Genomic DNA, 14,178 nt, shown 5'->3' with positions numbered 1-14,178 from the left:
TAAAAATAAAATAAAGTGAAAACAAATAATTTCAGAAGGGTTATAAAAATCCCATAATGCATCGTAATTTCACAATAAACTCGCTTCTTTTCTTTATGTCGTGCAAGCAGGAGGTGGTGTGAAGAGCTACTATAAGGCCTAATCGAGAAGTTTATAGGATGAGAGCTTTTTCAGACGACTGGAGTGTACTCGTTCAGGGTAGGTACGTAGGCCTAGAGGATTTTGATTAATTTATATTACTGATTCACGGTATGTACGGGCTACAAACGCATTTATTGCAAAAATTTATGCAATGCAACAGCATATTTCAAAACAAAAAGAACACGTATTTTAGAGTCATTTAAACATCTGTAATGTTTACTTAGTTAGACAGTGAAAAGAAGGAGTATTGTCGCAGACACTCGAATAGAATTAACGTAAATCTTCTAATAGTAACCCACACTCTAATAACCCCCATTCTAATAGTAACCCACCTTATAAGTCAATCTATAATAATAACCCACACTATAATAGTAACCCATGTGGGCCCTACTATTAGAGTCACAAAAACTTATGATGCAGCCGTAAATAAGGAGATAATGCATGTTGATCTCGGGAGTGGGGGAAGATTGACTCGAGTGTTTTTGAGTTTATAAAATAAAGTTAGAGTTCAAACAAATTTTTTTATTCGTACTGTTTTATTATTAATTGGTATGAGTTGCTGACCGGAAAAGTTGGGGTTGGGTTACTATTTTCAGGCGGCCTAATTTAAGATTAGTAATAGTAACCCACCCTAAAAAACAATCAAAGAATAATAACCCAGGTTTCAATTAGAAGATTTACGGTAATCTTTTTATGAAACCTGTACATTATTTATGGCAGCGAACGTGCACGTTTGTGATTTTCTTTAGAAAAATTAGTGATTAAATGCAAAATGGATACTCAAATCGTCACAATTAGAATATTTTTATATTTAGAGATAAACCGATATGGATAAACAATTTTTATGAAAGAATATAACAATGACATCCTTGCTAGCATTTCACTTAGAAAAAGACACAATAAACGGTCAAATTCAAACAAATTTAAAAAAAACGGGGGACGTCACTGTAAATAAATTTCAAAACTTTTTAACTGCTGATTTTTTTATATGGCGTCCTCTATATTTATCGTTGTCTTTCATTGTTTTTTAATTTTTATACCGCCCTCTATTTTTTTGTATGGCTGAACTTAAGTGGATGCAAAATTAGCATATGCTAATTTGCATAATATGCTAATTTAGTATATTATACAGCCGCTCTGTAATAAATTCTTATGTAAAAGTGATTGAGACTGATTTACTAATTCTTTTAAAATGAAAATTGTAATTTTTTACTTATTGTGATAAATTTTATTGACTAATAATGGAAAAACACTATTTAGACTCAATAGTAATTGTATTTATACAGCTACCACACAACTGCATACCAATGTATTGACAACTCAGTTCTTAAAGGGTCAGATCCTCTGTCTAAAGAGACACAAGCTAATAAGCAATTTAAATTTGATGGTATCCATATTGATGACCAGCAGCTATTTAAAACAACTTCAGTTTTAAAATATTTACAAAATAATATAAAAATAATAATTAGAAAAATCTGTATATTTGGATAGTTATGTTTCAAAGCTACAGTAACATCTTGTATTGAATCATATCCATATGATTGATGAGTTATTACTATACAAGACACTATCACTGAAGCTCTGCCCACACCAGTTTGACAAAAAAGTATGACGTGCCCAAATATGGCAGTCATATGACATCATCATGTCCATTACTAGTTTGATATTGTGGACAGTTCTTTAGACTGCTATTAGCAGTATGTATGTATAATCAATGCTTAGTTTATATTCTGCTATTTTGATGCAGGGTGTGATTCTATGAGTTGCATTCTCCTCCTCCTCCTCTCCATCTTCTTCCTCGTCCTTCTCCTCCCCACCCCTCCTAACTCGTTCTTCATTTATTCCAGAACTTCCCACTTCCTCTTAATCTACAACACAAAAGAATTTCAAATGTTGTTATACAGTAATTATTATTATTATAGTTCGGACAATTCGGACAATCAGTAATTATTATTATTACTGTATCTTGTTAAACTCATATTAATTGATTAATACACTACAATACTGTATCTTGTATATTCTTCTTACATTTCTAAATTAATACCAGCATATTCGTTCAAATTATTTTACCCAATCCATAATAAATATTTACCCTTTCATCTTTGATTGTTTTTTTGCAGGTTTTGAAGGTTGGATATCTGCTTCTCTTGTATCGGTTGACATGTGTTGTTCATCTATGTCTTGTGATGACGCCTTGATAGCTTTTTTGATGTTTATTACCTTCAAATCAAAGCAATACGATTACATTCTCAAATTTGTTTTTATACAGAAATGTTACCTCATATTAACAAAACCCATATTCACCAATAAACAATTTCCTTAAATATTAAGTATTTCACTTAACTCAATAAATATTTATTTCCCTTTAATTGTATTTACTTAGATAGGAGATTTTTTATTTTTAATGGTAGTTGTTTCCCTTAGCCTAAGTCTGAATGGTGAATACAGCCACTCGTATTTATGTAGCTAACCTTGTCAATAGCATCATATCAATAACCCATTAATACTGCAGTTACTGCAGTATAGCAGCTATACATTGCTGTATTCTCTTACCTCTGTTTCTATTTGTTGTCGTTTTTTAATACAGTTGTCTTTGTTTTTGTTTGCTCTGATGATTTGTTCTTCAATATTACTTAACACAGTCTCACAACCATCACACCTAAATGATATCAAAATAATTAGATTTTTATTCTACTCTTTACAATCATCAATTTTAGATTAGGTGATTGTCTTCAGCTGGGACATAAAGCGGTTGGTCTTGCGTACATAGTGCACATTAAAAAATTTGGTACACTATTCGAAAAGAGTAGGGGAGTGTCTCCGGTGCGCTGATCTTGTAGGCATTGCACTGCTGGCTGCCATGGTTCTGTGGAGGGCCTAATCTGAATTTCCTCAGTTTCCAGTTAAGCTTGAGGACCAGTATTAATACCTTTAGCATTTTAGGTACCTCATTTCATTAAGAATGTATTATCCTGTAGGAGTACTAACCATTGTTGTAGAGTGTTTACGATGTCAACGATAGCCTCCTGCCTCATGTCCCTACCAATTGCATAGTCTACTTCTAACTGCTGGTTCTTTTGGTCTAATTTACCTTCTATTACACCAGCATAAATTGTTTCAATAAATAAATCCTAAAAAAATGATTTGAATAATGATGATTTCATTATGATTTCATTGTATATACACATTATAATAATTAATTTTGTCCAATTTCATTCTTTTGTCAATATGTGCTGACAAGTGGAGTTCAGGTGTCACACCATTTCTAGTGATACTTTTTCAACCTTCTCAACACTCCACGTTGTATTTTTTTATTTTTATGGGTTTGCTGAAGAAGTAAAATAAATATTTTTAGTTTTAAAAAGAAACATTTGTATGAAGAATGAATAGTGTAGTGATTGTTAAATAGTTTTAATTGAAAAAAAAAAGGATTTATTTTTATTTAAGTAGTAAATACGAAATGCCTAATTGCAAATTTAGCATATGCTTACTTCTAATTCTCTTAAGTTGTTCACATCCAGTTCCTGTTGTAGGAGTGTGTATGGAATACGTTTACATTTCGCTGCTATGGATACTATCGTCAGGTGCCGCAGTTTTGAGATCGCTTGTTTTGAGAGTTCAGGAAAATTACTGGGATCAGCTAAATAAGGAAATAGGATTTATTAACAGAAGATTTACAGAAATAATAATTATACAAATATATATATATATATGAATTAAAAAAAAGTTTGATAAAGTTCACTCACCTTTGTAGTCTTGGTAGGTACCATAAGCAAACAGTGTCAACAGATTGTGAAACTTTTTGTGAGGCCCTTCAGCTAACTAAAAAAAATTCACAATAATGAATAAGTGATCAACCGGACCCGGGTTCAGCACAGTATAGGAAGATGATTATGAGTTACTAAAGCTCTGTTCACACTATCAAACTTTATGTGACAAAAAATTGTGATGTGCCCATGTATGGACACGACGATATTACTACCATATCTGGGCACACTATTTTTCAAACTAATTTGGGCGCTACTGCAGTTTCGCACCACACCGTTATATCTTCGATTTCTCACCTAAATTTTTCTTTTTCACACTCACAACATAATATTATATAACACGTGTATACGATTCGACCACTTACGAAGTATTTTTTTTAAAATAACAATACTTTTCAAAACATTTTAAACAATACTGAACTCGATGTGAACACACTGCGAAAATGTTCGCCATCTTATATTTATCACTTAATTGCCAGAATGTATGCTTCATTTTCCCCCAAAAAATGTAGAAACTATAGAGGCCAGTGTTATAAAATCCGATTACACATCATAATATAGGCCTAGGTCTATTTAGTTTTGAAAGGCAAGAAATATTTTCAGCTGGCGAAATAGAGGTTAAATTAATATTTCATTATTAATAATATTAGTATTATTATTCATATTAATAGGTCCTAGACTCCTATCAATGTTTTATGTACAGACTCATATCGTCGCCGTTTTGATATATGTACAGCTAGCTGGTTCTTTATAAAAACCACTCTTACTTACTCTTAAAACATACATTCATTTCTGGCAATTTTCTGATTCTAAAATGGCCACAGTTCGATCGAGGTATTCGCGGAAATGGAGCTGTTTTGAAAGGCATTTTTTATTGTGATAAAGGTAATATAACGGTGGCTAAATCATGGAAACATGTTACATAATGGCCCAAAATTGTATGATGTGGGTGTGAGAAAAATATTAAGCGAGAAATCGAAGATTTAACAGTGTGGTGCGAAACTGCAGTAGCGCCCTAATTTGATAGTCTAGACAGAATTTACAGATAATGTTGCATTTTGAAGTGCGGAATAATGAATAAATTATTACACATGATATAGTACATTAATACCTCTTGGACATTTGGCATTTCTAGCAGCTCTCCAAAGACATAAACTCCAGGAGCCTCTACAACCTGCATGATCAGGGCTGTCATGGCGCCAGCCTTTGTACCCTTTGCTAACAGAAGAAACTGTTCAAGCCCTTGGTTTCCAGCATTAATTGGTTTTCCTGGTGTTTCTGCCATCTTGAAGTTGGTCCTATCTAGGCCTCCTAGTTATTGAATTGATTTAATAAGATACTTTTAATTAATTAAATTAAAAATTTGTAAAAAATGTTAAAATGTACAATAAATAATATTAATGTGCCTTTATATAAAATAGCATATTTGTTTTTATTTTATTTATTTTTTTCCATGCACGTCACATGCACTACCGGCTTTTCGGAACAATACTAGTAGTAATACTAGCTAGTAGGCCTCATCCATGTTCAATCGGCATCCGTTCAATCGGGAATCCGTTCAATCATCACTACCGTACCACCACACCACCACCACCCACCTAGTACTGGTAGTAGGCAGGCGACAAATAATAAAGAGAGGCTTGCTTGCCTGGCTGGTTGGGCCTGGCATTCTCCTTACCTTTTTAGAGCTGAAATTTATCAATTAGAGCACGAAAATTAACAACTTGTTTTGTATTTAGAATACTAATAATGCAAAGTTACAAATCAAGTAAAGATATGATCTTATATGTAATCAAAATATATAAAAACTACAATTTTTCATAGGTCTTTTAGCCCAGGTAAAAATCACATGAATCGAAAGTCCGCCCTCTAAAATATAATGTATTTCTAGACTTTTAATCCAGGCGCATGTCAAGGGTGTAAAAATCTGACGTCAGAGAGAAGCCGAAACCATGGAATTCTTCGCAGGGGGTTCGTGGTTGAAATGTTGTGATTAGTCATGCTACTACGCATTTATTGGTACAAAATCCCATTTTCTTTATATTAATTTGATTTAGCAGTTTTTCCTTTTTGTTAGTAGGTGTCAAATAAATATAGTTAAAGTTTAAAAAGCATATGTTTTTCTTAGCATTTAATTTACAGTGTTTAAAAACGAGAAAACTACTGCTAGGCGACAATATTGCTCCGCAAAGCATAATGTGAACAGGCTCAGGGTGATGAAGATCAGTCAAAATGGCGGATATGTTGGAGAGTAGTTTAACTTCTATGGACTGGCTTCCCCGGCTTAGTGTTGGGGGAGCGTTAAGTGGCAATCCAATTGGGGTTAATGGAGGTGCAGATTCTAAAAAGGGGCTTGTAGCAATCCGAAGATCCCCAGGCTCCCCTACAGATCCGAACGCAATTTGGGAAAATGGATCGGAACATCAACAACAACCGAAGGATGGAAAACCACCGTACAGTTATGCAAACCTTATCACATTTGCAATTAATAGTTCGGTCAAGAAGAAAATGACGTTAAGTGAGATTTATCAATGGATTTGCGACAACTTTCCTTATTACAGAGATGTTGGCAATGGTTGGAAAGTAAGTATTTAGGCTTTACATTTAGGCCTAGCCTAGCCTAGGTAGCTTTTATTTTAGCAATTTTTAAAGAAGAACAAATTATTTTCAAAATACTGATTGCTTGATTGATTGAGTCCAAGTTGAGTAATCAACTTACTTATTGTTTACAAAGTAAACATGATGTAACACCGTCACTCCATCCATGCACCAGATAAGAGTGTGGTACTGTCAAAACATTGACGATAATTTTGTTCCAGTTGTACACCAATAAAAAAATTATATTTGTTCATATTCAATTATTAAAAATATTTTTGTTTGATTTATTTATCTTAACAGAATTCAATCCGACACAATTTATCGCTCAATAAATGTTTTATGAAAGTTCCTAGATCGAAGGATGATCCTGGAAAGGTTAGTATGGTACTAATAAATTAAAAAAGGTTGATTATCGAAAAAACTTTTTTAATAGTCAAATAAATGGTTTTTATTATACAGTATATAATACGTATTATTTGTAAATATATTTTTATAATTTTTGCTTTTGTTGCTAAAACCATTTACAAACACCTAATTTATTGAGAAATACTCTCGTTATTAATATAGTGCATATTCTGATTGTGTAATGTAATACCAATTATAAGTAATCTATGGCACCAACGATTGGTTTTAGTATGTCATTTCTGGCTGCACAAAATAAATCAACTAATAAATTAAAAAAGGTTGATTATCGAAAAAACTTTTTTAATAGTCAAATAAATGGTTTTTATTATACAGTATATAATACGTATTTATTTGTAAATATATTTTTATAATTTTTGCTTTTGTTGCTAATTAGTAAAACCATTTACAAATACCTAATTTATTGAGAAATACTCTTGTTATTAAGATAGTGCATATTCTGATTGTGTAATATAATACCAATTATAAGTAATCTATGGCACCAACGATTGTTTTTAGTATGTCATTTCTGGCTGCACAAAATAAATCAACTTCCGATGATATTTAGTGACAGAAAGATGTGATCAAACAGTGATTTCAAGTCACTGTTGATAAGATATACTGCCCTCAGGGGTGTGAAACAGTTGCTGAACGTGTGTAAAGAGGAGGAATTAAATTGCAAGCCAATACACAAAAACAGCTGAAAGCGTAAATTGATAATATAAATGCGATGAATCATAATTTTGACAAAAAACAATCCATTATTATTTCCAACAAGGTCACTACAAAAATTAACATAAAACCAGCAAAAAGCCATCTCTATACAAATAAATGTTTATAGAAAAATTTTTCATTTAAAATATAACTTTAATATTGTTGTGAATAAATAATATTATATACGGTAATAATGAGTCTTTATAATGGAGTGCATATAAGAGGCATTAAAAAAGAAAGGTAAACAGTTTGATGAACAATTTCCATTTGTTTTGTAGATTTTTCTTAATATTTTATTTGTTTTTTCTCTCCTAATTTATACAACCTTGTAGGGATCGTATTGGGCTATAGATCAAAATCCAACAGAAGATCCGTTAATGGCCCGACAAAAACAACGCAAGAGGCGCAACAGCGGCAACAGGGTAAGTTAAAAAACATTCAGTTAGTACCAAACCTTATTTGGGTATGTTAGCACATTTTGTTGTATTTCTATGATATTTTGTATTAGCTGTTCATTGCATACAGTATGTAGTGTTAAATAAGTTAATACTTCCTTATTATTTATAATTTCTTTGTTTACATTTATTTTTAGACGTAAATTAAGTGGTATTACTAGAGTGTGACAATTACCGATTTGGTCTATTGCCATTGCCATTCATTGATCATTTAAAATACTTCTTTAATCTTGTCATTGTATAACAAAAGTATACTTTCTATTGGAAATTGGCTTTTATTATTTATTTTTAGACCTAATAACCGGAGTGACAGTTACTGATTTGGTCTATTGCTTATATTATTCATTCATAATTTAAACTACTATCAATGTAATATCTGCCTTGTGCATTGGCATGTAGTAGTAGGGTATGGGGTACTTCCCAGAACAAGATTTGTCACACTCCAATGAATATGCCTGGTTTCAAAAATAGAACCTTGTAAAATCATGAGTTTGATATAATCTGCAGTTAGTGCTTGGATGAAAAGCAAACATATAACTATATTTTCAGTTATTGACTAAATTATTAAAAAAACATAATATGTTTATTTGTCATCCAGTTTGCTTTTAACCAATTTAAGTTTGTTTTTTTAAAAATACATACATACTAGAAATTTAACTTATCTAAACAATGGTTGCCTAGTTTAGAATAATACTGTATGTCTGTCTATAAAAAAATATTTTTATAAAAACATTACCTAATCATACATTTAATGTGTTAATGTTCTATACTTTTTAAAATGTCTAATGTCAGTACTAATGTAATATGTGTCTTTCTCTCTCTTGCAGTCTCCATATAGTCCAGAAGAGAGTTTACATAGTTCAGGTTCAGGCAGCATAGGATCTCCCACATTAGCTTCACTAAATGTGCTTCAGTTACAGCATCATGGAGATGCAGCATCACATAGGCTATTTGATTCAAATCCTAATATTGAAGATCTCAGCGCATCATTTAGAAGTCTTTATAAACAAGTATTTGATTCCTCACAAGGTAATATTGTAATTGCGTCATAAAAATGTTTTTTTTTTATAATTAGGTATACTCATTCAAGAGTAAGTAACTCAACAAGAATGGATTAACTTAGCTTTTTTAAAGCGGGTCAAATGACTAAGCGTTAAGGCAGGGGTGCCGCTTACCATACCTAAAGAGTATCAATATCACCATGGATAAGCACTATAAACTGTAGATCCAGTGTAGACAGTTTGCCTGCTGTGTGCACTTTAAAGAACCCAATTCATCTTTCGAGGCGAATAATGAGTTACCACTTATCTGATGGGACAGTGTTTAATTGGGTCAGGATTGATAAAATATTATTGATTATAAACCAAATTTAGTCACAACTCTGGCACTGGGGTCAGAATTGAACCCTGGATCTCAGAATTCAAAGGCAAGCACATTAACCACAAACCTACAACTCCATTACAAATGTCTTTATTCTTCACAATCATGTTTTTTCTAGAGCCACACAGATAGTTTGAACAATAACTTTTACATTTATCACATGACATGTTTACAATATTGTCTTTCTACAAAGTATGTATCAATGTCAGAATGCCCTGAGCACAAATTTTTCATATGAATCAGTGTTCTAAATTGGGAAATGCTTACAATATGATAGCATGATGACAGTTGTTTTTAGTGGGCCTGGTAATTCTTATAGTAGAATGATAAGCTACTTACAGTTCATTTCCCTGTGTTCAGAATAAATACAGGACTCATCCTTAGCCATACAGTATTACGCTCTGTCAACACTATCAAACTTTATGTGACAAAAAATGTGATGTTCCCATGTGGACACGAAGATGTCATATTACTACCATATTTGGGTATATCACTACCATATTTGAGCACATCACAAATAGTTTGATAGTGTAGACAGAGCTTTAAATAATTGCTATATTTTTGTTTACTCATGTTATAACTTTTATATATCTTTTCTTTTCAATAGGAAGTGTAAATTTCTTAAATCAAGTTGCAAATAGTTCTGTAGGTTCTCAACTATTCAACACATCCCATAATAGTAATGGTTCACTAGGCAGCAGTGGGAGTGGTGCCACCAACGAAATACCTCAAATCAACGTACACTCGGCTAACAATTCTTGTGAGTAACAAAATGAAATACGTCGTAACTTAGATTAAATATTACAAATTGTTACTCATTTGCTATTGACTGATGAATTGTACAAATCAACGTACACTCGGCTAACAATTCTTGTGAGTACAAAAATAAATAGATTGATGAGTGAATTGTTATATTTTGTTTTGTTGTCTTTAGTTAATTTAGGTGGTTCTGTAAATCTAGACTGGTTACAGAATTTAGATTTCCTGAAGGAGAGTCTGCGGGCAGCTGGAAGTGGTAGCTTCAATATCTCTGATCTTGATATGTCACAATTCCAAGGTGAGTTCCACCAGCCCACTGGGCTAGTTCATAGTGAGTTCCACCAGCCCACTGGGATAGTTCATAGTGAGTTCCACCAGCCCATTGGGCTAGTTCATAGTGAGTTCCATCAGCCCACCGGGATAGTTCATAGTGAGTTCTACCAGCCCACTGGGCTTCATAGTGAGTTCCACCACCCCACTGGGCTAGTTCATGGTGAGTTCCACCAGCACACTGGGCTAGTTCATAGTGAGTTCCACCAGCCCACTGGGCTAGTTCATAGTGAGTTCCACCAGCCCATGAGCCCACTGGGATAGTTCATAGTGAGTTTCACCAGCTAACTGGGCTAATTCATAGTGAGTTCCACCAGCCCACTGGGCTAGTTCATAGTGAGTTCCACCAGCCCACTGGGCTAGTTCATGATGAGTTCCCCCAGCACACTGGGCTAGTTCATAGTGAGTTCCACCAGCCCACTGGGCTAGTTCATAGTGAGTTCCACCAGCCCATGAGCCCACTGGGATAGTTCATAGTGAGTTTCACCAGCTAACTGGGCTAATTCATGGTGAGTTCCACCAGCCCACTGGGCTAGTTCATAGTGAGTTCCACCAGCCCACTGGGCTGGCTAGTTCATAGTGAGTTCCACCAGCCCACTGGGATAGTTCATAGTGAGTTCCACCAGCCCACTGGGCTAGTTCATAGTGAGTTCCACCAGCCCACTGGGCTAGTTCATAGTGAGTTCCACCAGCCCACCGGGCTAGTTCATAGTTCATTCCATAGAGAGTTCTACCAGCCCACTGGTGGTTCGGGTATTGTAATGTTGCGCTAGGAGAATCACCTGATGTTGACAGTTGTGTTACAAATCTGTATACTATGCTTTAACTGATAAATTGTTTGTTATCTGTAATAGGCCTAATGGCGAGTATGAAACAGGCAGATCAGAAGAATTGGTCTCTGGAACCAGACCAGTTTGCTAACTTAGCCTGCTCTCTTAATCAGTTCTTCCATCAAGCTGGGCTTCTTAACCAGAGTAATGGGAGTACTAATTTAAGCAGCAGCGTAGGTAGTGCTATTTCAAATACAGGTGAGTACAGTACTTAGAAATAAATGACGGTCATATTATTAAACTCTTGTTGTTGTCACAGTCACCTTAATAATCAGTAAATATTTTGTTGTCATTGTTTTTTGGGTCAGGTTCAGAGGGTGCATAATCACACACAGTATAAACCATTGCATTGTTTTAATCACAGTGTGCTACAGTATAGTACATTAATTTGTTAATACTGATTGTGTACCAGAGTCATTTCACCATGGATTTCTTCCATTTTAGCAATCTGTAAGATATTCCTTAGTCTTACTCTTAGATATAATTACAATGCTAGATAAATCATGTATGATTCCACCAAACTTTCGAGTTAAAATCTACATACAACCTGTCCTATTGGTATATACGTACTCTAGGCATTATTTTCTGTTCTGATGATGAGAATAGCTTCTCGAATGTCAAGACATTTTAAGGCAGTTTGCTCATTTTCATCCTTTTTTCAGGTAGCCCATATGGTCACAGTCCTACAAGTAGCGTATCAAGCAGGACAGGGTTCGTGTCACCGCACATGCTCAGTCCCAACAGCAGCTTGACCTCCCCTCACCTTCAGCAACATCCTGCTGTAATGGTCCAGCCAACCATCCCCCACCAATATGTCAAGGATGAAAATGATATTGAAGACACCTTTGATTGGGATAGTATAATTTAATCTTGTTCAATCTAGTTTAATCTAGTTTAATCTAGTTTAATCTTGTTCAATCTAGTTTAATCTGGTTCAATCTACTTTATTCTGGTTTGTAAAAATGCAGTAGGACCTACATTTTACGTACCCTGATTTTACGTATGCATAAAATGACCAATGATGTCATCTTTTTAAATTTAATACATAATACTATTAATATAGTAGTAGTAGTGGATATTTTCCAATCATTGAAAGTTACATTACATTTATAGGCATAGCTGTAATTGTAAATAAAAAAAAATAAATTACTGCAGATTTAGCTGTAGATATAAGATAAGATAAATTTATTGAACAAACGCTTTTGTATCAGCGGCACACGTTTATAAGACAATGTAAAAACAAAAAGAAGGTCACCTTATTTTACGATGTTCTCTGTATGACTTTTAGGTTACGTAAAATGTATGTTCTACTGTATGTTACTGATTAATATTGTTTTATAATAGGTTTTTTATTTCTATATAATATTTAAGGTTCATTACAATTTTTATTGTATCTTCATCATTGCCATCATCATCATCATTGTTATCATTATCAACTTCATTATCCACCATAGTTCTCATCTAAATTATTTGTGGCTAATTCTGTCCCTAATTGTGCAAAAACCTTACCAACTTAAATGTTAAAATAACTAAAACTGTCTCTGTATAAGTTGTTGTATATAGAAACGCTTGTACATATGATTTCAGTTCTGTGGTTGTCGTAGATTACATTCTACGTTAAATTCTATGATTGTATATTATACAATCATAGAATTTAACATCCTATTTCTTAATCCATGCACCACCAACGTTAGTGTGTTCCGACCCATTGAGGGCTAGAAACCTTGATATAATATTTTACTTTCTTATAATTAAGCAACTCTTACTACCTTGACAAAAGCAAAAACATTGATGAATACCAGACATGCTCAAACATTTTTAAAAGCTGTATAATTCCTTTCAATTTCCAAGCTTTATTTTCATATGATGAAAAAAATTTTATTGAAGTGTAAAATATTTTTTTGAAGAATTTTAAAGCCTTTAAAATAGATACCTTGAATTTATATAGTGATTTTAAAATGTAATTGTATTTTTAAATGACAAAAATAAAATTTACAAGATAAGTAATCTAGTTGAAGCATAATAATAAGCTTTACACTTTACATAATTGATGACTGCAGAGGCACAAGTGTCAAGCTATCATAAGATCATGTAAATTAATAATTATTTTTTTTTGTATCTGATCTCTCTAGAGCTCTGTCTACACTATCAAACTAGTTTAACAACAAAATTGAAGTGCCCAGATGTGGTAGTGATATGATGTCATAGTGTCCATATACATACATCACATTGAGTTCAATAGTGTAGACAGAGCTTAAGGGGAGTTAGGACGCCTGTAAAAACAGCAAGAAAAAGCTCACTGTAAATATTATTCACAATTTCTCAACATGTAAATATTGTATTTAAATATTTAGTTGTTTATTGTAAACACCTAGAAGAGAGTTTCTATTTTGATTAATAAGTATGTTTATCATTTTTGTGTGTTTTTACGTTTTGCTACCAAATGAGTGTTGTGTATTGTGAAAAAAAAAGGTTTATACTTAAAATTTATTATCAAATTACTAAAAAAAAGACATGTAGAATTTACAGTGTATGCTATACACCTTTTAAAATATTTTTTTTCTGCCAAAATAATTAAAATCATGTTTAGTAAACCTGAAATCATGAGCATATCAAAAAATGTTTCTTGTAAATTACTTTAACCAGTTAATACAATGAGTGCCAACATGTATGTATCTAAGAGAAGATGATCTACCTTTGGTTGGCTTTGTATTAGGGCCTTTAGATATATTGTGTGTGTGTAATTGGAGAATCTTGCATTGATCTTTCAATACATATACTTAGTACCTAAACCTATTTCAG

At 33.1% G+C, this 14,178-nt stretch overlaps 2 protein-coding genes across 2 annotated transcripts; one reads left to right on the top strand and one right to left on the bottom strand.

Moving 5' to 3' along the window:
- Positions 1–610: 610 nt before the first annotated feature.
- LOC140044448 (COP9 signalosome complex subunit 7b-like) lies at positions 611–5,764 on the bottom strand. Its single transcript, XM_072088961.1, has 8 exons — positions 5,587–5,764; positions 5,020–5,219; positions 3,888–3,963; positions 3,633–3,781; positions 3,130–3,272; positions 2,695–2,800; positions 2,234–2,361; positions 611–2,009 (listed from the first exon to the last, which is right to left on the bottom strand). The coding sequence occupies exons 2-8, from the start codon at positions 5,191–5,193 to the stop codon at positions 1,976–1,978; spliced, it is 810 nt and encodes a 269-aa protein (XP_071945062.1). The 5' UTR covers positions 5,194–5,219; positions 5,587–5,764; the 3' UTR covers positions 611–1,975.
- Positions 5,765–5,834: 70 nt separating this feature from the next.
- Positions 5,835–12,285, top strand: LOC140044446 (forkhead box protein J3-like). The gene is made up of 8 exons (XM_072088959.1): positions 5,835–6,491; positions 6,807–6,881; positions 7,955–8,044; positions 8,905–9,106; positions 10,065–10,217; positions 10,392–10,514; positions 11,401–11,574; positions 12,039–12,285. Exons 1-8 carry the CDS (start codon positions 6,141–6,143, stop codon positions 12,242–12,244), a joined length of 1,374 nt encoding a protein of 457 aa, XP_071945060.1. The 5' UTR covers positions 5,835–6,140; the 3' UTR covers positions 12,245–12,285.
- The last annotated feature ends 1,893 nt before the right edge of the window (positions 12,286–14,178 follow it).

The sequence above is a fragment of the Antedon mediterranea genome, chromosome 3 (assembly GCF_964355755.1).
Source record: "Antedon mediterranea chromosome 3, ecAntMedi1.1, whole genome shotgun sequence".
Taxonomy (NCBI): Eukaryota; Metazoa; Echinodermata; class Crinoidea; order Comatulida; family Antedonidae; genus Antedon; species Antedon mediterranea.
Note: the sequence above shows the minus strand (reverse complement) of the source record. Positions and strands in the feature narration are given on the sequence as shown.

Bases quoted from the DNA above. Each gene is read 5' to 3' on its own strand.
- LOC140044448 (XM_072088961.1), bottom strand. From the start codon at position 5,193: ATGGCAGAAACACCAGGAAAACCAATTAATGCTGGAAACCAAGGGCTT. The intron at 3,273-3,632 runs GTAAGCATATGC...TCATTTTTTTAG, and splicing joins ACAACTTAAGAGAATTAGAA to GATTTATTTATTGAAACAAT. The intron at 2,362-2,694 runs GTAAGAGAATAC...TTTGATTTGAAG, and splicing joins GACAACAAATAGAAACAGAG to GTAATAAACATCAAAAAAGC.
- LOC140044446 (XM_072088959.1), top strand. From the start codon at position 6,141: ATGGCGGATATGTTGGAGAGTAGTTTAACTTCTATGGACTGGCTTCCC. The intron at 8,045-8,904 runs GTAAGTTAAAAA...TCTCTCTTGCAG, and splicing joins GGCGCAACAGCGGCAACAGG to TCTCCATATAGTCCAGAAGA. The intron at 10,515-11,400 runs GTGAGTTCCACC...TATCTGTAATAG, and splicing joins TGATATGTCACAATTCCAAG to GCCTAATGGCGAGTATGAAA.